At 34.1% G+C, this 27551-nt stretch overlaps 1 protein-coding gene and 1 long non-coding RNA gene across 35 annotated transcripts in view; one reads left to right on the forward strand and one right to left on the reverse strand.

The window, feature by feature from the left end:
* ADGRL2 (adhesion G protein-coupled receptor L2) overlaps positions 1–27551 on the reverse strand; it is a 625339-nt gene that overhangs the window by 36052 nt on the left and 561736 nt on the right. For 23 of the 32 annotated variants that reach the window (XM_060625624.3, XM_060625633.3, XM_060625637.3 and 20 more), the window contains 7 exons: positions 19541–19650; positions 12591–13391; positions 5709–6002; positions 5059–5162; positions 3991–4176; positions 3115–3153; positions 82–265 (listed from right to left, as the gene is read on the reverse strand). In XM_060625624.3, the coding sequence (XP_060481607.1) occupies positions 82–265; positions 3115–3153; positions 3991–4176; positions 5059–5162; positions 5709–6002; positions 12591–13391; positions 19541–19650 (1718 nt within the window). The remainder of the gene's footprint in view (positions 1–81; positions 266–3114; positions 3154–3990; positions 4177–5058; positions 5163–5708; positions 6003–12590; positions 13392–19540; positions 19651–27551) is intronic. The other 9 variants (XM_060625635.3, XM_060625638.3, XM_078451755.2 and 6 more) reach the window with 1 other exon arrangement.
* The window catches only part of LOC144617237 (uncharacterized), a 73746-nt gene continuing 59626 nt past the window's right edge, over positions 13432–27551 (forward strand). Inside the window, exons 1-2 of one of the 3 annotated variants that reach the window (XR_013557540.2) lie at positions 13432–15381; positions 20832–20981. This is a non-coding gene — a long non-coding RNA (uncharacterized LOC144617237). The remainder of the gene's footprint in view (positions 15382–20831; positions 20982–27551) is intronic. The other 2 variants (XR_013557539.2, XR_013557538.2) reach the window with 2 other exon arrangements.

Genomic DNA, 27551 nt, shown 5'->3' on the forward strand with positions numbered 1-27551 from the left:
AACAGATTCAGAAGGGAAGCATCATTCTCTTAAACACGTACCTTCTAAATCAAAATTAAAGCTGACAATATATTCACTTACCAATATTTTCTGTGGGCATTGAGACCCTGGTTGGTTCTACAAGATTGTCAGCCAGGACAAAGGCGCCTTCTTCCAATGTATCGAGTAACATCGTTGCTGTGTGCGCTTGTTCAGAAGAATTCATGTGTTTCCAGGATTCCAGAGCTTCAGGTCTCAGAAGATTGTCCACTGTGTCGACAATTGCCTGCATCCATTAGAAAACTATCATTAGTTTTGACTGCTTCTAGTACCAAGGTGATTTTCACTCACTGACTAGCGACAATTGTGATATTTATCTGTCATGATGATTTACTCTCATTTCAAGATGGAAGAAGACCTGAATAACATCTACCTGGCCAACTTGAAACATATCTTACCATCTCAAAATGGAGCTGAAGATTAGTAGAACACTATTTGATTTTAATGGGTAAACGTAAAAAGATGGCTCGTTTATACTCATCTAATAGTATCTCAACTGTCGAAGAGAAGTACAACCAACGTCAGCTCTTAACCTGAGGAATTACTCTTACACACATGTCATTCCTACTTATAACCTCAAGATTTAAATGTTCTATATAGAAAACCCTGAGATCTCTAGAATAGCCTGATATTTATGCTTGAAAAGTTAAACCACACTGTATTTTAGAACATGAACTAAAACAGTAATCAAAATAGTGCCTTATACCACTGTCCACTTATTACCTTTGGGAAAAAAAACCAAGATGATTTCAAAGTTTATAAATTATCTGTGCGCATTTCACTCTTCCAATTCCCTGTCCAGCTAGAAAACACTTGAGAGTATACCTTAGTTCATAAACAATGATCTGTTTTTAAAAGAATCAAGAGAACAATCGAAATATTTAAAGCCTATACTAGTAATTTTAGGACAACAGAAAAGTAGAATAAGGTCTTCACAACCATCCGAGTTGTAAATGTTCATATTTGTAGATTCAATTTATTACCAACAAAATAACATTAAATAAAAATACAACCCAGTCAGTTAAGCAACTGAAGGCAGGCTTTTGTACTGATAACTACAGCGTACATTGACTATGGCTTGGAGAGCTGAAATCACTAAGTTTATTTACTCTATCCCATTTACCTAGTCATAATATGTCATTAAGGCCATATATAAATTGTTTTGATCTATTGGTAATCACTGAGGGAAAAAAACATACATCGTGCAAAGAACAACAAAAATCGCTACTTTGAGGTACGATATTGGAATAAGCAAGGGGAAAAGTTGTTTGAAGCTACTGTCAGAGTAAGATTAATTAGCTTAATCCATCTTAATATCCTCGTTCTGTCTGCCTTGTGAGCCACCACGACCTTCCTGGCAGGTGGAAGATACTTCCAAGTAGCGTTAAAGGCTTTTTTTCTCTCTCTAATGGGAGATAGAATAGTCAAAATGCTCACAGTGATACTGCTGCAGCCATTAACTAGAGTGGAACAGAAATTGGTCTGCTGAGGCTAGATTCATTAGTCACCAAGAAATACAGACTGGAGCCTCTAATCTAAGTTACAAATGAATCCTCTGTCACCAAGTGGGAACTCACTTCATTTGCATAGTGTAAGTCAGCTTCTGATTTGTAATTTAAGTAGTTTTATTAGTCTTATCTGGGCAGAGAAGCTCATTTGAGAGATACTGAAAATGACACTGGTCAGAAATTAAGGTCACACTGAAACTCACTACGCATACACATAATTCGCTGATGACAAGTTTTTATTAATTTGAAACACTCCGTATTTATTACCATTTGTACTTTTCTAGCGGAATCAAAAATGATCATTAGCCTAATCATATTCCTTAAGTAGTCTCTCCCTGCCAAAGAAAGACGGCTATTCTTTTCCCACTGAGATCTATGTCCTGGGCAACATACCAATTATTACATTTCACACATTAACTAACACCTTAAAGGTGAACTGAAAATTTCAGTATGACAAATTCTATACACTTCAGCAGTTATTTCTTTGCCCCCATTAAACAGGCTAAAAAGGAAATTCAGAATATTACTACCTAAAAACAGACTTTCCCGACACCTTTCCTTTTGTAAAGTTTTCAGATCCAACACTGTCTATTACGAGCTAGTGACAGGCCCTTTTTTTTTTTTTTTAAAAGCTCTTGCAACTACAACTGGTAAGTCATGGCTTTTGAATAACCTCTATTCTACAGAACTACAGGGTTTTTCGTTTTGTTGTTCTATGTATGTGAATTAGTTCTTCAAGGTATGATTTATTAAGGATACGGCCCCCAGAGGAGTAGGATTAGAAAATAACCATCCCCCCAAGAGAAACTTCTAAAATTCACATAATAAAACAAAATGCAATCGGGTATTATTATTTTGATCTATCACACAAAACTAGCGTGGCACACTTCCACTGTCAGCCTCAGCATGCTTCCTATTACTTGGATATACCAGGGAGAAAAATCGGCTGGAGTGAACAAGGATTCTGAGCCAAACAGGGGCTTTCTGTTTCTATTAGCCTGATAAAAACCAACATAGAACATATATTGATAACACTGTCACATTATTTATATTTCATTTCTAGTAACCCATCCCCATATCAACCTGCTTCTAGAAATGACTCCTAAAACTTTCAGGACAAAGCCTTTTTTTTTTTTTTTTATTTAAGAGTACACCACAGAGATAAGAAAGCAGTGACTTTTTCATGCACATACATTATGACTCTACAGTCTTTGATATGATAAACTGCCAAGAATATATCATAGCTGTTTTACTCAAGTTGTTTTTTAATCCACAGAGATGACAACAGGAAACAAAGAGACTGTATGATTACTTTCCAATTCAGAGGATATTTCATTAAAATTCTTGCATGTTTGGATAAATGAAGAAAGAGCAAAAATTATAAAAGTAAATTATTTGCTTATTCTGAGAGTAATATACCTGAGAAAAGCCAACATTTGTACAGCTGATATGGGGCACATTATATAATTATCAAAGACTGAAATACATTGGATCATGCAGCAAGATGAGAAAGCGTGGCAGGTAGCTGAAGGAGGGAGAAAGCAGGGTGACAGCACAGGAGAGATACCTTAAGGTAAGCCCTGCATGTCTTCTCTCGTTTTTGGAGCTTTTTAGTAAAAGAAAAGAAAATCAGAGGTTAGATTTTATCTGTCGAAAATGAGGAAAAAAGAAATCCTCAAAACTTAGGCTTGTGTTCCTGAGCTCAAAGTTTATTATGCACAGCAGTCCTCTGGATTTATGTGAGTTTACGCTGACTGCCAAAACTGCCCATTTACAGTTTATAGCTGCATTTTATTAAATATACTAATCCAAAGCACTGTGATAAAACTAGAGCCAAAATATGTGGTTAAAAGAAACAAAAATGTCTACTTTTTAACCCTATAAAACCATATTAGCCACGGATTTTGGCTTAATATGAATCCCATAGGCTTATTTTATAGTATGGTTAAAAGAGCTACCAAATTTTTGTCATATTAGGAAAGATTAAGAGCACTAATAACACCATCCTCTTAGAGAGGGAAACCTGTCCTTCTCCCCAAACCTGCAACTGAAAACAGTATTACAGTGGCTAACATTCCTCTATGCGGTACAATTTTGCTGCAACCTTAAGAGTTGCATGTATTAGCGTCCAGAGTGTATGAGGTGTGTAACACATAATCTCTTCAAGTGCAGATAATGCGTTTGGAAGTGGGAGTACTGACCACAATCAGGCAATGTTTGCTACCAACTAAAATCTCCCTCAGAGATTTTAACTTTTTTTTTTTTTTTTGTCATGTTGCTCCTTTCTCAACTCTAATTCTCTCTTGGGAAATTAACCGAATTAGAAATTTTGTTTCTAAGTATATGTCAAGCATGGGGGGCAGGGGTTTGGCAGTCCAACGCTAGAAGAATGAAGAGCTGCCATATAAAATGTCTGACTAAATAACAGGAAATTCCTACCTACCTTGTTATAACTCCGTCCAGCGGAATCCTTTTCACTAGGTTTCAGTTCCTGCAGCTGTGCATCAAGAATGTCCACCAACTGCTCCATCAATCTCACCGAAGAACTCACATCTCCAGCAAACACTGGCCCTTTGGTATGTTTCGCCAGTTCATTGGCAAGACTAGCAGCGTTTTCTCCACTTCTGATCTGAAATGACAATTTATATTATCTCAGTATGACTTCTTGTTCTGTTTGTGGCTTCTTGTTCTTTTCCCGAGTATCTCTGTTGTGGTGAGAGAAATAGTTGCAAATATGTCAAAATCTGCAACTAATTGAGACCAATAACTTTCTCTTCATTTCAGATGATTAAAGGTTCTTAAATCCTCAAGACACAAAAGAAATTCTTAACCAGACCTTGAAAAGAAATGAAAAGAAAAGAAGAAAACCAGAAATCCCTTTTTAAAAAAATCTTTTAGATAGCTCTCTCAATTTCACTACCACCATTTTAAATAGCTGCTTAAAAATCTGATTTATTTATTCCAAAGATCCAGAAATTTAAACCAGAATGTAATCAGCATGATACTGGGAGGTGTTATCTACCACTTGCTTGCATTTCAGAAAGGTAAATGAGGAAGGAGAAACTAAAATGTCACTGCATTACACTGTAATATTAAAGTTACTAATGCCTTTTAAAGTCATTTTTATTTATTCTATTATAATCATCTGTGATATAAAGCACAAACATCTGCTTGCATTCTGTGGATTCAGTTGCAAACTTAATGATATTTGATTTATTAGGCCAATGGACTATTTGTCTTACACACATCAAAAGAAACAGAACAAACTAAATATGAATGAAATTAAGCAAGTATGTATTCATTAAAAAGCTTAACATAGAAAACAGCATGCCCCAAAACATATGTAACTTTGAACAAATAGTTTACAGACAAAACTATGCATAATTTTTTAAATTTTTATACTGAACAAAGAGCAATGAAACTGGTTTTAACATACAAAGCTAAATTATTTATGTTAGACGTTAAAGCCCTTAATCACCAATGTGTATCATATTAAAAGGTTCCAACCAACCTTCTGAGCCAGCTGATTTACCCAGTGTGAGGTACAGTTGCTAAGATCGGGGCCCTTAGGGTTCCATGTTCCAGTGGAAACCATGCAGAGATAGGAGGCAGTTCCTACAACAGATGTAGAAAACAACAGTGAAATTGAAACCATTTTTCTGCAGGCATTCGGGAAATCAGCTAGGATGATACTACTCTGCATGTTAAATTTTGAATAAACGCTAATGGAAGTGGTTGACAATAACTGACAAAAAGTAGGGTATAATGCAGATTGTAAACAGTAAATATAAAGTCAGCATTGAAGTATCAGACATTTACAGCAAACAAACAAAAAGCCCTTGATTTTCTTGGGACTCATCCAAAATGATACTCCTAATGAGAAAGGCAGCTGTAAGAAGCCTCACTGGAGTCCATGGGCAAAAAATGCCACGCTTGACCCAGGTCTTTAAAAGGGAGAGGTAATTCACAGCCTGACCTTCAATAACTTGTGCAGTTTATGAACCGTTAAGTTGTCTACAGATGTTTTGTTACCAAAGTTAACAAAAATAATAACAGAGGTAGTTATCATCAATGTCTCTCTTTCCTCGAAATCACCTCGGTGTAATTCAGAACCAACTTACTGAATTTAAAAATAGACATTTGGCTTTTTACAAGAAATACCTCTTGTTCCCTTGGGACACGGTCGTTCAACCATCATTCCCCTTTGTGTCTGAGGCCACTTTATCCCCCTCGCGTCTAATGCCTCGCAGAATCTCTCTGGCAGGGGAAAAATATTTGTTACAGGAGGAATTTTGGTTGTAGAAACTGCTGGAGGTGGTTTTGTCCCCTTGCTTCCTTCCTGTGATCCGGCTACGGTTGTGCTCATGGGGCCTTTCTGTGAAGCAGTGCTTGTGGTTGGTACTGTGGTTTTGAACAGCTCAGCTGAAGAAGTTATTGTCACAGCTGTGGTAGGCACTATGGAAAAAAGATGAGTATATTAACCTCAAACACACACTTGCACTCACATACAGGCACACACGGGAACGTGTATAGGCACAAACACAACACAAAACCCCTCCCATCCAGTTACCCCAAGTCCAACGAAATGAGAGTTAGTGAGAACGCCAGTAAGGTCGGAGAAAGAATAAATACATTCATTTATGTCAATTTACTCATATCGTTGACTAAGTGATGGTCGTGGAGGCTTTACTATCGGTTTGTCTGTTCGACTCGAATTGTGTTAAGTCTGTATCTCAATGAAATATTTGAGAATACAATTTAAGTATATTTTATGATGCATCATCCAACAGAAACCGAAGGTCGGTTTTAAATAAAGTTGCGGTGTCCACACCAAATATATTATATGTTAAATGAAACAATATGGAAAAATTCTTTTTTATATAAATTCATACCCTATAAATAACCAAAGTATCAATAAAAACCTGACAATTATATATAATTAAGACAACAGAAAATTTAAAGTCACCCACTCTACATCTTGCAGGAAAATAAATACTGTGACATCTTTCCACCCAGCAGCCATTCTTGCTTGAGAGAATTTTGAGCATGCCTGATTAGATCCAAACAGAAGATGAGCTTGGCATGCTTGTGCTGTGTTAGTAAGGAAACATCTGAGGCTTTGTTAGGCATATTTACATTTGAAAATGTAGGCAGAAAAAGCAACTCTTCTGGTCACAGGTTACAATGCAATCTCTTATCAAGATAACAGGTTAGATCAAATCATGCCTAATTTGAAAACAACCCTACATTATCTTACCGACTTGAACAAGGAGTATAAAAGGAACCACAGTTACACATTTAGAGTATAAACTTAAAAAGAAATTATTTTAAAAGGTTGACTTCTAGCATTACTTTCCAACTGTTAAATCCACCAGGTTAAAAAATAATGGAGCTTAATGTTTCCTTCATTAACTACCATTTAATTAGTTTAAAGAACGAAAATTCTGTCAGTAAAACTTTAATGCTATCATTTAAAATCTATTAGGGGGAGCCTTGGTGGCTCAGCTGGTTAAGCATCCGACTTCGGCTCAGGGCCGGATCTCCGGGTCTGTGAGTTCGAGCCTGGCGTCAGGCTCTGTGCCGACAGCTCAGAGCCTGGAGCTTGCTTCGGATTCTATGTCTCCCTCTCCCTCTGCCCCTCCCCTGCCTGTGCTCTGTCTCCCTCTCTCTCTCAAAAATAAAAAAAATACATTAAATAAAATCTATTAGGTGATCACACTAAAGTTTTATCAACACTTATAGATTACTGTCTCTTAAAATCTTACATATATGATGCTGTACATTTCAATGATTTGAGTACAGCAAATTAAAAATAACTATTTTTCAAAAATCTTACAAAAACATTAAGTTATTTTATGCTTTCTCTATAATGTGAGAAACAAACTAGAACTTTAGAACTTAGAAAACAAGTTTATATAATCACTAATATGTTTAATATTTTAAGCTGTGGTCCATAAATAGTTATTTATATAATCCTGCCACTACTGACAGAGTTTCCTAAGTTCACCACAAAAAGTAGTGTGCGTTTGTTTTAGTTCTTTAGCGGTGAGACACCTCTTGTTGTCCGTAAATGCATACTGCACACTTTCTACACCTTTTTTCTTTCTTTCGCAAGAGAAATTTCTTAATCATGTGTTTTATTTCCAGGGCATAATTTATTGACCATATGAGAGATGCCTGTGTACATTAGTCAAACATCATGTCTAGCCAGCTGCTGCAGAAACCTATTCAAACCTGTCTATCTTTTCCTGTAAAGCACTTGCCTGACATCTTGTTAAACCTCTGTAATTTTCTTTTGATTACAATGCAGCCAGGCTTTCAGTGCTTTCTCAATTAACATTTGTCAAAAGCATCAGAATCTTTTACAGAAGTGTCAAATGACTGCCTCTGAATCAAATCTTAAAGAGTAGTGGGGAATCGGAGCAAAAGGAAAAGGGCAGAGCAAAATGGTTTAGTGCCACACCGTCTTATGTATCTCTTGACACCGCATTAATTGGTACATATTTAATCACTGAAGTACGAATTAACAATACTGCAATTAGCGATCCGTTACCTAACATCCAGGGAAGATTCATAAAAACTGAGTCAAGGTAGGTAATAAAATGACCTCTGGTAAATGCACAACATTTCATGCAACATTCAATGTGTTTTTGAGAAAAAAATTTCATACATTTTCACCTTCTCTTCATCAAAAGTTTAAAGGGAATCAACACATTCTTCAAAGATAAATCAATGAAATATTGGGACGTTGTGAAAAACGTGAAAGTAAACTTGTATGTGGCAAAATTAAACCCTTCCTAAAGACCATGAGGATCTCTGGAATTTTGCAAGGCTGAAGTTTAGCACCTTCGAGGAAAGCCATTTTTTCTAATGATAAAGCCACAAATGCAGAGGTTGTTTCTAAAAATTAATATTTCTTCCAGAAGTGAAGACAGGTCCCAACAGGGCATCTGATAATGATAAAAGCCTACACTTATTCAGCATTTATGTACCAGATGCTATGCTAATCACCATTCATGGATCATCAGATCTTCTTATTTAATCCTTGCCACAACCCCGTGAAGTAGGCACTATGATTATCTTCCTTTTACAGATGAGAAACTTGAGCCATGGAGAAGGTTAGGCAATTTGTTTAGGGTCACCTGGCTATATTCTTAAATGTTATGATCTTTTCTACATAAAAGATTTTCATAGACTCTCGAAAAGTATGGCACCCCCCCCCCAAAACATTCTGCCCTTATTTTATTTTATTTAAAAATTTTTTTTCAACGTTTTTTATTTATTTTTGGGACAGAGAGAGACAGAGCATGAAAGGGGGAGGGGCAGAGAGAGAGGGAGACACAGAATCGGAAACAGGCTCCAGGCTCCGAGCCATCAGCCCAGAGCCTGACGCGGGGCTCGAACTCACGGACCGCGAGATCGTGACCTGGCTGAAGTCGGACGCTTAACCGACTGCGCCACCCAGGCGCCCCTCTGCCCTTATTTTAGAGCATTTAACTGAGACTTTTCTGTGTAAATCTCTAAAACAAGACAACATGCGGGAAGATAACATAAAATACTAGAGCAACAGATGATAAAAAGTTTCATAATGAAACTGACATGGCAAAAGATTCAAAACTCAAGAATACCCTAAAAATGGTAACAGAAAACACATGGCAACCCACAATAGAATTTTATCTCAAATCTAGTCTGATTTTACAAAGTTCTGTCCCAGAGTTATCAGGGTGTTATGTCAAACATTTAGATGAAATGACTTAGCATTCTGCCTACGCTTATCATTTGAGTATAGAGATGTAGGAACAATGCTAAGAAAGTGCTAATAAACACACTTAAGAACTACCCATGCAAATTTCAACAAGCACATACAGAATGCTTCAATTTACTATGATGGTGTTTACTAACTACAGTGTACTAACAACAGCATCCATTTATGCTACGGGTAGCACTTCCCTCATCCAGGCCCAAGAACCCACTCACTGTTCACTGAATAAACTCCAGTTATTACAGTGAGTCCATGGCCTGGAAAGGCAAAACTGTGTATTCATTAAATTTACTTTTATTCAATGTCTAAAAATAATGATCATCTTTTATGAGCAATCATGATCAGTGGAAAGAGGTTTCAAGAAATATGGATTCTTGAATCTACTTCCTAAATAAATCAACCTATTTCTGTTGATAAAATTTTCTTCTCCTATTATTGAAGTGTCATACTTTAAAATTACTCCAAGACAAATATTCAGGAACTTTCAAAACCCAAGACGTCGTGTTTTTTCAATAATATTTGAAATACCAAATTTGCAGACAAAGTAAATATAAAGCAATTCAGATTAAGAAATATAAAAGAGTTTATAAAAAAAGAACTGAAAAAGTTTTTCCTAAGCCCACTCTAGAGAGGGAGAAGGTGAAAAGAAAAACAGACTTAGTTTAGAGAAATGGAGTGAATGAACTATGCAGAGATCACATAAGGTTAAAAATTCAAAGAAAAAAAAAAGATGTATTTGAAACCATGATTAGGGTAAAGAAATAATATACTTGCCCCGTTAGGAATAAAAAGGCTTGGGTTTATAAATGGGGAAAAGTATTGAAGTTAATACACTATGAAACAGTCCACAACAAAAAATGAAAGGAGTGGTAATTTTACCATTTTATATACCAATGTATATACACCTTGGTAACACACATGGTTAAGCAAAGCCAGTACATAAGACTCTGAATTACAGCCAAACCAGTCAATCATTGCTTTATGACAGCTGAAGACCTGAATTCTCTGATTGCTTTGTCCTATCAGTTTTGTGGATCTTGCTTCTTAAAAGCTGACAGTAGCTTATTGATTTGACCTAAATTGATGGGCCAGAATAGTTCTACAAGGCCCCATCTCCATGCATATAGATATCAGCACACATCTTGGATGAGAGAGACAGGAGTCTCTAAAAGCATATGAAGATAAATTATAAGAAAGAAAGAAGAGGATATGGTTCCAACAGCAGCAAGAGAAATTTAGGTCATATAAAACTTTTTCTACCATTAAGGGCTTAATAAGGGGTCAATATGAATTCTCACTTTCCAGGAGTATTTAAGAATGGCTAAATATACTGGATAACAAAACACAGTTGTAGGAACACAACTACCAAATATGCCAAGTTTCTCATTTTCAAAGCAGATAACCGCTCTTTCCAAAAATATCTAAATTATCACAGACATTTTGATCTGAAATGGATCAAATTATTTACCAGAAAATAAGCCACATGTGGAAAACGACATTATTATTCATCTTATATCGTGTGACCAGTGGACAGGGCAATGATTCTTTGTTGAATTGAACCTGTAACTCAATTTATTCACAACCCTTCAGTTGTTGCCTGACTATGAATTTGCATTTCTATAAGTATTTATTTCTTTTTTTCCTAATAGAGGGGTAGAGATTTTTTGCTGCCCAAAACAAATTTAACAGCTGTGAGAGTAATACAGGTTACAAAAAAGATTAACACAAGGATCAATACACAATGTCAAATTTTGTCAATTTCTGAAGTTTGCCTGTAACAAACCTATAGGGTAAAGAAGAAGGATGGTAACTAGACAGTTGAGATACAGGAAACATCCCAAATTACTGGTCCTATGGGAAAAAAGATATGCCTAAATTTAAAAGTAAATGATTCTATATTATCAATAAAGATTTTTATGTCTCAAAGATTTAATTGCTGAAAATTTAACAACAGACATTACCACTGTAATTTTAAGCTAAAAAATTTCAGACATACATGAATTAGAGTAACAATATGCCATTCTTCTCTTTTTAAGCAAAAATTACATATTTTTGGTATACTAGAAAGACTCGAATGAGAATTTCAACTATAAAAAGCTGTGGCTTCTGTTCTTAGGTCCTGACCCTATTAGAATATTTAGAACTCAGTAATAACATATCTTAAAAATATGTATACGTACATGTAATTATGTTTAAGTCTGTGGATGTGTATGTATTGCTTTAACAGAAAAAGATACTAATTTCTTTTCCACCTTGTTGAAGACACTGATTTAATCATGTCAAAGTTCCAAAGAACTTTCTGGTTCTTAAAATTTTGAAGTAACTCAGTAATTTGAACATTCCAATTAACTAGGTAAATTGAAATATTCAGCTTTAAAACACAAATGCTATTGTTCAAATAGAAAAGACATAATGCAAGCTTTATAGCAATATATGAATCAGTTACTTTATCATGAGTATGAGGTAATCTGGTTTTAATGAAATATTCATTTAATTTACCCTCAAAAATTGTTTTCCACAGAACTGAATATAATTGACAACTAAAATGTATTTCCAAAGGTTTTACATTACTTTCTAAAGTAATGATCCTCCATAAAGTACCTAAAGAGAACACAAATTGAAAACGTTAGCTTATCCATCTTCATAAATCATCACTTGGGATCATTTAATGCTTAGTCTATGTGTGACAGTTGAAGTCACAGAAATATTTACTTAAAACCATCACTAATTTATCAGGAAATAAAAATGTGTGATTCTACTAGGAAGATGTTGGATGACTCCCTTTCCTACCCAGATAGTAGATACCACAACTTCAGAACACTTATGCTTGACATTGTACATCAAACCTGACAATTCTCCTGGGATTTCCTAACACACATTTCCCTTAACCACTGGCGCCAAGAAGTTAAAAGGTCTGCACATAGATTGTAATCAATTCAGAAGTCAGGTAGGAATAGGAAAAGAAAAACAAAAAAAACACAAAGCTAACAGGTTCGTAGCTGGTATTACATTCTTAGCAATGCAAAACAAAACCGACTAATGATATTACAATTTTTTGAAGTCAACATTTAAATGAAAAAATTCAAAGAAAGAAAATGGGCCAAAATAAGGGTAAAATGTACACACTATGTGCCAACATGAAATACCACGACATCATCCTTTGAGTTTTAACCATGAAAAGGGGAAGAAAACGGACAGGAAAAAAAAAAACAAAAAACCTCTGAGTCTTTTAAAAGTAAGCTATTATAAAGACATGAGCATTAGCAAGCAAACGTTCTTACCTTGGGCAGGATCCGGTGGACCAAACTCCAGAGAATATCGTAAAATGAAGTTATTGTTCCACACGTAGAGTTGGTTATCTCTAGGATTGTAATCCACTGCAGCAATATACTGGTATTGGTTGGGGAAAGGAACATCTACATACTCTCCTCGGTTTAATCGGGTATTGTAAATGTAATCAATTGCATTCTTGCCTGTTTCACTCTCATTGTCTTGATAAACTGACCTGACCACATAGAGGACTCCGCAGATCATAAAAGCATTTGATGCAGCACGTTTGTCATACACAGTCTCCCACGTTGCTTCAAATCGAAGAGTATATGGATTTAGTTGGCTAATAACTATCATTCCATTGTTCTGTTCAGTGGCATAAATGACCCATAAGCCATTTTCATCAACTGCTAGGTCGATATCAGTCTTTCCTCCCCATCTATATGGTGAGGTATCATGATAGTTGGCATAGTTAATTATGGCCTCTCCACTCTTAATTCTAGTCCTCAAGTCAAATTTCACAATATTCCTTGTTCTCTCTTTGTTAAAGAAGACAGCACCATCATATACTACAAATCCAGTACCATCTACTCGATTTGGAAGTTTATATGTTGTTGTTTGGCGACTGTTTTGGAAATCTTCTAAAGAAGCATATTCTATTAAAGTATCGGTACGATAGGGAGTCCAGGGCATGAAATAAATTTTATCTGCAGCCTGAAGAGGGTCCTTGCACCAAGCACCTGCCTTTTGTTCAGCTTCATATATACATGGTGAATCCACAATTGCTTTCAAGGTCCCAGGGCACACAAAAACTAACAGTCACAGAGAAAAGACAACAATTAAGCCAAGTTAAAAAATTAAACAGGCAAACACAAGTTTCAATGATCATAAATCAAAAGAGAAAAAAATTTGTTTTATTAACATTTGATTTTTTTGTAATTTATACTTAATACAAGTACCACCTTTCCTTCTTCAAGTTACCATAATCAATGTACCAGCATACAAAGTGGCTGGGGTTTGTTTTCGTAAGGGCAAACCTAAGTTTAAGATCATTCACAGCTAAGTTGACAATGTGCACTTTTGCTATGTGTTTTCAAGCTTTTGATTTGGTAATTTATACTTTAAAACTTTTAAGCTTTGTGCATAGCAGTGTACAAAATATTTAGTCCCAGCTTTGTACCCTCCTTCCCCTAGCACACTTGTAAACCCTCAAAAAGCAAAACACCAAAATAAAGCAAATAAAACAAAAACCCAATGTGAAGGCTTATTTAGAACTTTTATAAAGTTAGACTGAAAACAAAGGTTCTTCAATTGAAGAAACGTAAACATTCGGAAAATGTAATTAGGAACAGAGAAAAGTAAATACAAGAAAAGCAGAGATGAAACAACCAGGAGACCCTGGAACCATGGCATGCTATGGAGAGGGTTCTGGAAGCCAAGCAGGATGACACTTTAATAATAAAATATCCAAAGGTGTCAGAAAGAGAGATAAAGGGTGAAAAAGAAACACAGAATGGAGGAGCAGCTCCCCCTGGCCGACTTCAGAATTTTTACCCCATCACCAGATTTAGCAGTCATATAATTTCACTGTAAACAGTCGACTTCTTTATGAGGTGCATTTATGAGATCCTGCTGATTACTTTAATGTCAGGAGTATTGTGGGGAAAGGGAAGGGAGGAGGTAACATCCATAAGGCACATAACAGGGAGCTGGGGTTCAGACTGTGTACGTTATTTACCTTTTTGCTCCACTTCTATTTTAAGCATCGGAAGAGAAACAAAAAAAAAAGTGCAAGGAAAAAAGAAAAAAGATTAAAATAAATTGACTATTAGTCTAAGACTGAATTCGTAATAGATGCTAAATATAGGAAGAATAAGAGCTGTACTACTTTGGATAAAGAGAAACACACAACAGGAAAACCTAGCAGGAGAAAGATTCTAAAGTTACATAAAAGAACATGGATCAATCATTTTAGTAGATTAAGGAGGCAATACAAATATGTTGGCATGTTGTTTCACTTAGGGTACCTGAATAAATAATGAAACTCTTCACTAATGCATGGTATATATACTCTTGCCTTTCCAAGTCGCTCAGCATTTTTACCAAGTTTTACTGTATCTATGTATGCTACAGGCACAAATGCATGCAAAGGTATATCATCCCCATCTATCATATTAACTCATTATTAAATTGATAAAAACAGGTAAGCATAACAACAGGAAAATATATTTATAAAAATAACTCAATTGTGGAGCTTAGGTCTGATTTAAAGAATACTGATATGATTATATTTTAACATTCTTTTCTAAGATATTTATGTAAGAAGAAATATATATAATTATGCATCTTAGTACATTTCATTTTTTTATCTTTCATTTCTAGAAAAATCCATTTTAATTATAAGGAAAAAATGCCTCCTTTTCGGAATAAATAAATCTCTCCTGCTACCCCAATAAGGATTTTTAAGGGTGGGGTAACATAGTACCTTTCTTCCCCATTAAGAATTAGTAAATTTACTTATTTAAATTTTTGTATGTTTTATATTATAAAATTCTTATTAAATTCTCTATATCACATATCTCAAACTTGTAGTATTAAGTCTATTGTTTAAAAAAGTAAGCAAAATACATACAAGGAAAAAGCAAGCAGAGTAGGCAAGGAGAAAAAGGAAGAAAGAATTATGGTTAGCTTATTATGACATCGTCTACCATCATCAATTTACACAGAAAGCAAGCTAGCATGCAGCGACAATCATACCGAGCATTCAAAGCAAATACCTTGACTCCACAGACCCCATAAAAGGTAAATGCTTTCATAAAACAAACCTGATTAGTACAGTTATATGAGAAAAAAAAATCCTCCCTCCAAGAAGTCTAAAGAAACGGATTATACAGTTAGGAAGGTTGCTATGTAAGATTCTTCCTGGTAAATAGAACTGTAATAATAACAACCCATAAAACACTATTTTAGACTGTATGTAGGCCTTGAAGTATGTTGCCTGAATTTCATAAAGTGACCAGATTAATGTCTGTGATTCTCCCTCTTTCCTTATTAAAATGCATTAGGGTGTGCTAATACTCTATCTCCAAATTGATTATTCAAAGATACTGTAGTTGCACATTTCATTAAGATGTCTTAGCTTGATTAATTTTTAAAAATTATAATAATTCATCAAGATTAAATACTGACCTCCTGAGATACCTCAGGGAGAAATATCACACAAATATTTTTGCCATAGGAATAGCGTATAACCTTTTGCATTACGCTACCACCTTCCCATCTGACTTGGTCTACTTAACCACTTTCAGGAAACATACTTGCTCTCTCATGTGTAATTCTGACTATATCAGGTAAAAGTAAGTTCAGTGTTACTGATACGAAACAGTTCTTTTTTTATAAACCACTAGTTCTAAACTTACTCCTCAAGGAAGAGCAATCTTATACCTGCTTAGAATCAATAACGGAAGGGCGTCGTGGGAAAATGAGCATAAGAGAAATCATTAGTGTTGTGACTTCTCAGTCTATATTTATATACAGATCTGTATTCTTTTTTTCAGGAAAGGATGATTTTACTGAGTAAATCAAGTAAATGTAAAGGATGGGAATAATACATTTTAAAATATGTTACATATTTAGAACAGAACTTAAAACAAGTTCAATAAAGAATTTATAAAGTATATTTGTTTTCTATAAATTGAAAATGGCCAGGCTTTATCATGTAATACACTAAAATGACAGTGCATTTACTTAGCAAAATATTAAATAGGGAATTCTTCCTTTGTGATTTAACTGACATCACATATTAAAGAGAATAAAATGTAGATAAATTGTACATAATTTATAGTTCTGATGAAAACAGAAGTAACACCCAAATGTAAAAATGATCTAAAAAACTTTTGATGATTGACGAATCACGTAAGATATGGGTATTGAAAACAAAAGTCTTTATATTATGATTTTTATGAAAACTCAAAGGACAGATAGGTATCTGTCAAATCAGCCCAAACTCCATCAACCCAGAAGAATATAAAAATACAATAAAATTAATAAAACCAGCATTCTTCATCACATGCCAAATGTATATTGCAACTTGTCTTACAGGACTGTATGAATTAATTCATAACAATACATTTACTATTCTATAGACCAAACATAAATACATGACCCACTAACATCAGTGGAGGACAACTACATGGATATGCAAGACACAAAATTGACCCAAACAAACTTAAGCCTACATACTCTGTACCTGAAGTGACACACTATTTCATTTTGAATAATCTCACACTTATTCACGAAAAATATTTAATCAATAGTAATGGTCATTCTAATGAAGAAAACATAGCTAAAATTATGGCGTAACTTGTATAATTTGATGATAATTTGAAAAAGAGGGCACAAAAACTGAAGCCAAATCTTGACTGTAAAATATGAAAGTATAATAATTATTCTCTTTTATCCTACAAGATCCTTAAGACTTCCTTTAAACACACATATATTAAATTACTAACATTTCTGTTAACGATAAAAGATACTCTGGATACACACATTTTTGACACGGGCATTATCTGGGCAGGTGTAAATGTCACATATTATATTACATGTGCCTGTCCATAATAAAGAGTAAAACAAACAATAGCATTTCTAATAAACTCTGTTAAGTAAATTCATTTTAAGATTTTCAAAAATCATGGGAAATTTCTGGACATTTTTTAAAAAGGAGGATATAGTTTCAGGTGTATGAATTCCCAGAGAATTTGCTTTGGATAGAAACTGGCATAAAGCCAGGTGGTAAATGACACATAATAAATGTTATAGTGACAATTTTTATCAGCTATACAAAGTTTAAGAGGGGTATGCAAATGATACAACGTACAAAAACACTATTAAAACAAGGGGAAAGGGAAAAATAAAAGTGTAAGAGATGGCTATGACAGAAGCATAAAGAAACAAAAGGAGAGGAAAATGGGGAAAAGAGGTAAGGAAAAACACGATCCTACCTAAGATCAAAACAATCTAAAAAGATCTTTTGCATTAAATTTTAATATTAGTGAAAACCATGCAATTTATAGTGTGTCACAACTGTACAGTATATAGGAATTATAATTCTATTTGTTCACATGGCATAATTTGAAAAAAAAAAAGCCAGACTTATTTCTGATTCGTGCAAACATCTAGAAAGGTAACAGCAAATTAATTACTGGTTTTTTGTTTTTTGTTTTTTTTTTAAGGACAAAAACTAAAAAGAACAAATACTTCTCTGAGTATAGCTATTTGCAAGTTTAGTGCACAATATACAACACTTCTGGAGAACTGAAAAAGTAAAATTTTGAAAGTTAGATGTTCCAGAAGATATCCACATTTTTCTTTCTTAAATAGAGCAAGAAATAACTTAAGAGTCTGAAAATAATATTTGCTTAACACTGTTCTTGGTCTATAGACTAGGTTACAGGAACTGGCTCCAGAAAGACAATTCTTGGCAGCTCTGACTGATTCCACTGTTTGGGAATGGATGCTGTATTCCTTTTCTAATTTGAGGACAGAAACCATGATAAATTCAAATGAAAGCAACTTTATGGAACAAAATTTTGGTTAGCTCAAAAGAATACAGTATTCCTCTAGTGGCACAGGAGAATGATTATGTAAGCCACCAACACTACACATAAGAGAAATGGTATAAAGATCAGTGCACTCAGTAGGCTTCCAATCCTACAAATGGTATAGAAAATACTGAAAACATAAAAAGCATCCATTTCACAGTAACACAGGAACACAGAGCAGGGATGAAAAGAAAAGATAATCTGTGTTTGGCCTTTAACTGATACCCACAAAAAGCCAATTTATCAAAACTGTGGGCAGAGGAAAAAGATACCGCGCCTTCACAGGATGTGTAAGAAAGTATTACTACCATATTGGACATCCTATATCCATCTGAATTCAGCCCTCTGGTTTTAGAAATATTGATAGTTTGGACATATAAATCTATCAGAACTAGTGATCTAGTTGTTGAGGTTCTGGAAAAAGCAATTTCATTATTTAGTTTAAATCTATTTTTTTTTAAGGAGAGCAGTGTATAAAACTATCACAAATCAATAAAACTGCTGTTAAAGAACTTTCAATTCAAATGCCTATGAATTAAGGTGACAGACACCTCTTGTTTTCCAGTAACGAAGACAAGAACACTATCAAACAAACTAGCCTATGAAAATTAGGTAGTATACTGAAACTTTTAGTTGTCTAAAGTGCTTTTTTCTATTGAAAGTAAAGAGTACAATTTATCAGTATGAATTCTGAAATTAGGAGGAGAACTACACAGAATTAGAGCATTAGCTAAAGACTACTTATGAAATTTCCAACTGAATTTTAAATGTCCCTCTACAGGATCTAATGGATGTTGTCAAATTAAAAATGGAAGTATAATCAAGGCTTTGTTATGTCTATTTTATTTCCTGTTAAGATTTCAACACAATCTGGTAAAGAAATGCTCCTATAAGGACAAGGGAACAAAACAGGAAAGCACTTGCCTCAGTTACTACAATGGTAGCTTTTACCAGGCACTAAAGTTACCACGACAGCAGGTAGCCATTCAAGTAGCTCACGATTAAAACCAAAGTCAATTCCTTCTTTAGAAAACTGTGAGCCAAACCAATTTGTCAGCAACTGGTATTGGGCAAAAGTACAGATTTCTATCTGCCCTACTGAATAGCTAATTCAAGTTTGTTTTCTGGAAAAACACTAGTCTTAAAAGCCAAACACTTAAGAACACAGACAGACACTTGGCCAGCATCACACTATGGCTTCCTTCCACACTTCATGAAGCTAATTGGAGGCCCGAGTCTGTTAGTGCTCTGCATGCATAATGGTTTTGTAGGCCATAAACATATGCTTCTTTCACATGTGTAGTCTTTCAGCATCAACGAGGAATGCTAGAGAAAGTGAAAACTACAAACTTCATACTTACTGTAAGGGACACATTCATACTGGACTTCAAGATATTTGTATGTTCCAGGACATGGATCAGGAAATACATCTGACCCAGTAACTACTATACACTGTGTTCTATTGTTGCACCTGGAAAACAAAACAAATCAAACTTGTGTAACATAATCACTGACTTGTTTGTTTTTAATAAAGAAATCTAATAGAGAACTGATCCACATTTTCTTTAAGCAACTAGTACCATAAAACAAACAAAAAATCAACTGATACTAGGTTGCTCCACATTATTTTAAATAAAGAGCTATAAAAATCCTATTTTTCTTTTTGTTGTAATATTTCTATATCATGGGCCACATTAAATTTTAACTCAAAGTAAAAAGGAAGCAACTAACAGTTCTCTATTATTCTATTACACATTTAATTGGAATTTTTAGCATATTCAACATATACTAAAAAAAAAACTTAACAGTACAGTTGTCATATTTAAAAATTAAAATAACAATTAAAAATGATACCATGAACAGAAACAGAGTCATAAATTGAATAGCTTGAAAGTAAGTTTTGAGAACGTATTGAAACAAAGAAGGAGCCAGGTTTTTAAGTTTATTCTCTCAATCGGTTTTGTGATAAGTTTTGTATTCCAGGCACTTTCTACGTTCTTCCATACCAGATCCCAAGTTCACAGAGCACACCTTCCATGCTCTGGCTTGACATATGATAGGGCACATTTTAAGCAGTTAGCACAGTGCCTGGCACATACTGTGTCTAAGACTGTTGTGACTCTTGTTTTGTTCACAGACCACAATGTGCTCACACTAAATATGGCATCACCATGAACCTAGATTCTTCTAAATTAATGCTCTCTGAAATGAAACATGAAAGAGAATGGCACTAACATGATGTCTATCATGCCCTATTTATTACTATTGGAAGTATTCTCCTACTTCTGTGTTGTGAATTCATGGAGAGTATTAGGATTAAGGTAGAATTTCAGGCAAGATGATATTCATTTGAGTTCTATAAATTTCTCAAAATGTTCTTTTTATAAGCTTTATAAAGGCAGGAACTATTCCCCTTTATAATTTGACTTGATTACAACTCGACACAATGTAATGTTTGCATGGTTTTATTATATTTTCTGATAGTACCTAAATTAAGAAGGCCAAGCAAGCAGAACAAGAGCATTATAACAAAATTTATTCAACAATTTGAATACCAGATAGTCTACAGTGCATAAAATAACCGGACTATAAAATGGCAAGTAAAGAATGAAAAAGCGGCTCAGTTGTTTTGTTTGTTTGTTTGTTTGTTAGCACGACAACTAACTAAAGGACAGCAGAAGGAGAACTGCATTAAAAGGGATAGGTATGTTAAGTCAGGCACCTTGGAGCCATCTCAACTCAAACCAGGTGGATTCATCCTGAAGAGCAGCAAGACCTGAAAACTTCTACAGGACCAAACAGGTACATTTATAGGTCAAGGTATATACAATAAACTTCAAACAAAAGTCTTAAATATTACATAAACTGTAATATTACTTGTACAGATACAAATGATAACTTTTACCACAATTAATCTAGAATGCTGTATGCCATATATTTTTAAAAATATCCCATATAAAATAATTTTCAAAAGCGTGGACAATGTAAATGGTGCAGTGTCACATTCTTAGGCAACATCATGTTTTACTCTTGTTATCTGTATTTCTCTTCAATTGGTTCAATCATTTGAAGAAACGTGCCAATGATTCTCCACTTAATGTAAATGAATTATTTTAACATGAATCACAGAACCAATTATATATCTTAAAATTTTAAACAGCAGATGAATTTAAGATTCCTCAATAGATCAGTATCTAATAGTTCAACTAATGGTTCATTTTCCTCTTTCTTAGATTTTACAACAATCAAGTTCACCACTTTGTTCAAGTTTCTTGATCTTCCAGGATCAAGAGACTCAACCACTACCTGTCCTTATCAAAAACTAAAGTGCTTTTATTTCCTTCCTTATATTTATTCATACCTGCAAGAACCCTCCCTTTATCTCATTCCCACACCTTTAAGAAACAAACAAATCCAAACCCCTATGAGTTAGACTTCTCTTTTCTATATTCCCTTGGTATACATTTTATAGCCACTCAACAAAATCCTGCCATGTTTTTGGGTAAACATGGTTAAAGTAAGGGGACTGTACTCAAGGATGAAATGGACCAAGAGTGTGAAGGATTTTGGACCAAGTTCGTGAAGGAGGATATAGCTCAAAGGGTTTGGGAATTTATCTCATTTTTCGAAAATAAAGATAACATTGATAATTATCCATTTTTCCCCAGATGATCAGATAAGTATGACTGCAATATGAAACCAAAAACATCTTTATTTCATATTTTTCAATGTCACAGGATGTTTGCAAGAAGTATATAAAGGACAAGTATTTCTGCTTCCATTACATTTTGTTTAAAAGAGACCAACACCATACAATGAAAAATAATTGCTCATATTTACTTTTTCAGATCTTTTTGTGCATTAGTTACCTGACCACAGCTATAAGTTCAAATTAATGTCAAAAGGAATTACCATAATTTATATCAACCACATTTTAATTTCTTTTAATAATCACATTGTACAAAAACACTTACTTTAAGACAGAAAAAAGTGTTATAGAGCTATATTTGTAAGTAAAATTGAAGGTAAGGAGGCTTAATGGAGTTCTTGCAAATAAAATTATATACATTTATAAAATTCATAGTTTCCCATGATGTCAAAAATGTTTATTTTATACGTCAGGAGTACTAGAAATTAATCTTGAGAAAAAGTGAAATTTAGGGGCTAAAACAGTAAAGTGTTAGCAAGAAGAGGAACACAACTGTAAGAAGTATAAAACTATCAGATTTGCATACCGGTATCTTGCCTCATGGCAAAAAAACAATACTGAAGCTTTCAGAGGACCAAATGATGGAAATAAAATACCACTATGTACATTCATTTGTGAATGAAGCGAGAGCCTTAAGTTTCCAAATTCAGTAAGTTTGGGGACACAAGAGGAAAGAAAATTCCAATGTGAGCTGTTAGGACTCAGAAAAATCTGAAAACTCCTTAACCAGTATATTGTTAGTAAGATTGTAAAACTGTAAACTGCTATCATTTAAGAAGATAGGGAAAGAGAAAGCAATTAGCCACAGAAGCAAAGTAAATTCCCACCAACTGCTCTGCTTCAAGTTTTCATTCTAATGAAAATGAAAAGGTACAACTAAGCCAAGAAAAGAAAGGCATTCAGTTGCTTGTATTCTCAGTCCTGGGCATAGTCCCTGCATCATGTTCTCCTTCTTCCCCTACGGAAGAAGACTTATTGGTAAAGGTATGGCTGTATTAACCATCACGTTACCAGCATATTTTGGTAATACTATGTGGATTCATTATGTTAAAAATCTACACTTTTCTTACATGTGAAGCGTAAAAATTAAGTATGAATGAGAATAAGGCAGAAGAATAAAGTTTTTTTTTAAAAAATAGGTGGATTTTTAGTTACGACTGGAAGTAAATACAATTACTGTCATAAAAAATTAATGCTACATATATTTTAAACACTTCAGATTTAATAACTGATCTTATTTTACTTTATTTTATTTTGTATTTGTAAAGATGCACAGATGAATTAAAAGAGTCAAAGCACTGACTTTCAAAATGTGGTCCTTAGACCAGGAGCACCAGCATCAACTGGGAACTTGTTAAAAAAACACACTCAGGTTCCACCCAAGATTAACAGACTACGAAACTCCAGAGGCAAATAACTAACCAGCACTCTGTTTTTTAACTAGATCTGCAAATGATTCTGACATATGAGAACCACTGTGTTAAGACAAGTCAGACTTTGAATAAATATATTTGGAAACTCATGCTTTTTGCTCTATAAATCTTATTAAGTTACAAATGAAACAAAATCATTAAGCTATGAGTATAATTTAAGCAGCAAGTTCTTAATAGAGTTTACAGTGCTAACATGTCTTCTTCTCTTGCTAATTTTAATCAAAAGAATCAAGGGTTTTAGCAGCTGCAATTTTGAGCAAGCAGACTAGTTATTTATCCATAAATTCCTAACATGGAGGGTCTATATTAGTATAATTTCTAAGTACATGTATACATGACCTGTACACCCATTTTTAACAACTAAAGGCAAGTATAATCTTTTCCTAATATTTGCTAGCCAATGAAAATTTCTAACACTAAATAAATCTGGAAATAAAATTTTTGACAATCTATGAAAAGACACTATGTTTCCTGGAAGGATGTCATGAAGAATGACAACAACAAAAAGATCCACTGTAATCACTGTAAATTTTTCTATATATAACCTTCGACTTCTTTCTCAAAATAAATTTTAATACGTGGCTAAACTACAGGAAGACAATATATCATTTTTAGAACTAAAGGGGCATAAAGGCAGCCCTTGCAAATAATAACACCACAGAGTAAATAAATGTGGAGGTACAGAATAAGCACTCTGTCTCAAATTCTAAGCATTTAGTCATTTTTAATATTCTAAGCACACTTCCGAAAATTTCCAGAAGTTGGCATGTACAGATAAAAAGCTAATTTCACTGATGTGAAAAACATCAGTGTTTTAAAACCTCTATCAAAATTTTCACCTATATATTATTTCTACACATTATTTTAGATTGCAACTTTCTATCATATTGAATATTTTTTCCTCTAATTTTCTTACAAATGTAAAAAGCAAAGTACAACATTCATCCTGAGAATCCCATGTTAACTAAAATAAATCCAGTAATAAATGCTTTGTAACATTATCAAATTCAAACACCAGAATAAAAGTATTTTCTTACATTAATATTCATAAAACTTATATTTTAATCATAAATTCATCATCTACCATGAAGAAAATCCTAAATCCTACTTTATAGGTCGTAAAGCTGCTTTTAATGGAGCAAAAACCCTGAATTTTAAAAATCAGTTTAAAATTCATTCCTGCAAGTCTTTCTACTCTAAATGAAAAAAAATTCTATTTGGGAATGAAGTCATTTGTACATCTCAAAATCTTAACAAAATGAACCCGCATAATTTTGGAAATTAATGCTTTATTAGTTTACTTCTCATGCATAAAAGTATGTGGATAGATTTGTTTTTTTAAAATTTAGAGTGTAACATTTAAAGTTAGTGATATTCTTCAGGTTTGTGCATTATAAGTAAGAGAAAAATATAAAGTATCTAATGAATTACAATTAGCAGATGGTAAAAGTTAAAGTATTAAAACTGTATATTTTACCTTCCAGATGTAATCAATATTCTCAGATTTCAATATTAACTTTCAAAGCATCCACAATCATTTTTTTTTTAAATTTTTTTTTCAACGTTTTTTATTTATTTTTGGGACAGAGAGAGACAGAGCATGAACGGGGGAGGGGCAGAGAGAGAGAGGGAGACACAGAATCGAAAACAGGCTCCAGGCTCCGAGCCATCAGCCCAGAGCCTGACGCGGGGCTCGAACTCACGGACCGCGAGATCGTGACCTGGCTGAAGTCGGACGCTTAACCGACTGCGCCACCCAGGCGCCCCCACAATCATTTTTAAAATTAGGATAAACGTTGCCAACAAAAAGGTGTAGTTGATGAAAAGGCATTTTATAAATGTGTATTATCATTAATTTACATACTACTACGTGGAAATTACCTTAGAAACTGTCATGCCCAAATTAGCAGTACTTTGAAGAAACATTATCTTTTTTATTTTGGGGACAATAGTGAGTCATCACTAATGAAATATTAATAATGCAAACAAACTATTAATATGTTGCTTTTCCTTAATCTTTTAAAACTGAATGAAAGAGGGCTCAATGCACACATTACTTATAGTCTGGGAATAAAGTATAAAAAACAACAATATAGCATATCATTTGACTCTGTTCAGAAGCGGAGTCATTTGCTATTTGGGAAGATTAGTGTTTAGAAGCAGAGGCTTTAGAATCAGAAAAAACCCTGCAATTTAAGTTACAGTTTGTCTGCTTACTTAAACTATGAGTCTGTAAGCAATGTATTAAACCTTTGAGCCTTCTTTAGAAGTTTGTTTTTAAGGATAGATAAGATAATGCAGGCAAACTCTCTGCACAATGCCTCAACAAATATGAATTACTAACAACAATAAATACATCAATAATAAGTACACTCCTTTCTATAAGATGGACACAGATTTGCAAACCTTAAAGGGGCAGAATATCTTTTACTGCTCCAGAGTAGTTCCTACACTACACAAATGATTTCCTGTGTACAGCTTTAAAAGCAGGCCCACTATTCATGCAAATTTGTTTCCTTTCCAACTCTAATCTTGAATTGTACAATGCCCAACAAATTGCTTTTACTCTTCTTTTGATTATCTTATGCTCATTATTACACTTTACCAAGTGCAAAGTATGGAGATGAGATTCCATGTGTAATCTATTGTGAGAGGTGTTTTAATCAATAGCCTTGTTCTGCTGATTAAGCAGGGGCTTCTGTTTTGGCAAGATAACATTAGTTTCTCCAGTCATGCTCCAAAAACCATTGGGAATCTTCAGCAGATCATTAGATATGCTACAATAAAGCTTTGGTACATTCTCTTTTCTTCCTTAAATTACTTCTTCACTGTCCCATCATTCCCTGTCTCGATGGCACTGCATTATTATTGCATCTCCCCTGAAACTTGCACTAGAGCTATGTCTCCAGGCCATAGGATGCCATTTTCAATTGAAGCTTCTGCTTGAAAATATAAATTAAGAAAATTTCATTATCTCCTGCCAGGGGCCATTATTCACCACAGTTCTAAGGAAGATTAAAAATGCAAAATCTACCGACTTGAACAAATACTCCAACATTCCACAGAAAAGCTCAGTATATCATGACAGAAACTAAAAATTAATGTTTGCTGAAATTTGGAGTCATCCTCTAGAATCAGTCCAATTCTTTATTGAGCCTATAGGTTCAGGGAAGATTGCTTCAACAATTTCAGTCTCTTCGTGGCATCTGTTACGTTTTAAATTCAATTAGAAAATACTAGCAATAACAGCTCTGTTTCCTTTCATGAGCAATCCTCTATCTTAGTTAAAACCGCTCACTTTTTGGAGACAAAATAAATGCTTTCAAGGTACCGGGGCATCATGTGATGACACTCCCTTCCAAAGTGCCATGTATAAGCAGAACATTCACTAGAGCACACTGGAAGGGTTTAAACCACATCCACATGGGAGATTATTTCTTTTAAATGAATACAACACCTACAGTTGAAGTACTGCGACTAAATCCATTCTCTCATTAAAAAACAGAGTCTCAATTACTAAAAGAAACCCATTATCTTATGTCTGTAAGTAAACTTTATTTTACTCAAATACACAAGAGTAAAAAAATCTAGAAATGTTACTATGTTTCTACAAAGGGCAAAAAATAAAAAGAAACAAAAGAAAAAGGACACTATCAGCCTATACATTTTCTCTGGAGGTGATTATACGCCTGGCACTTAATAGAAATTCAGTAATTGTTTTTGAATGAATGAAATGATGAATGGTTAGCCTGGCTATTTCTGCCTGTAAATAAACACAGTTAGTAGAAAATAAATACCACACATCCAGTTTTGCTTCAATCAGCTGAACCTGATTCTCAGAGAATTCTGTCAATTTGGACATAATTTTGTTTCATGAAGGCCAATAATACAGCACTTAGGAGATAGACTAAAGGCAGAGGAAGAAAGTACCCTTAGAAGCTTCCAAATCACTTCATGCACTAACAATTCCAAAAGACTAAGGAACGTATAGTACTATAGGCACTAGAACCCCTCTGACCTTTTGAGTCTACATTTAGAATAAATTTTTATGCACATAATATGAACAGGTAAGTTCCAATGCAAACAGATTTACTCAAGAAAACTGACGGGATAAAAAAGGAGTTATGTTCCAAGATACAAGGTGACAATCCTTTTCACAAATCAAAGAGGGAAACCAAGTTGAATGTTACATCAAACCTCTTATTTTATTATTGTATGCAATGCTCTTTT

Source organism: Panthera onca, chromosome C1 (assembly GCF_046562875.1).
Source record: "Panthera onca isolate mPanOnc1 chromosome C1, mPanOnc1 haplotype 2, whole genome shotgun sequence".
Classification (NCBI taxonomy): domain Eukaryota; kingdom Metazoa; phylum Chordata; class Mammalia; order Carnivora; family Felidae; genus Panthera; species Panthera onca.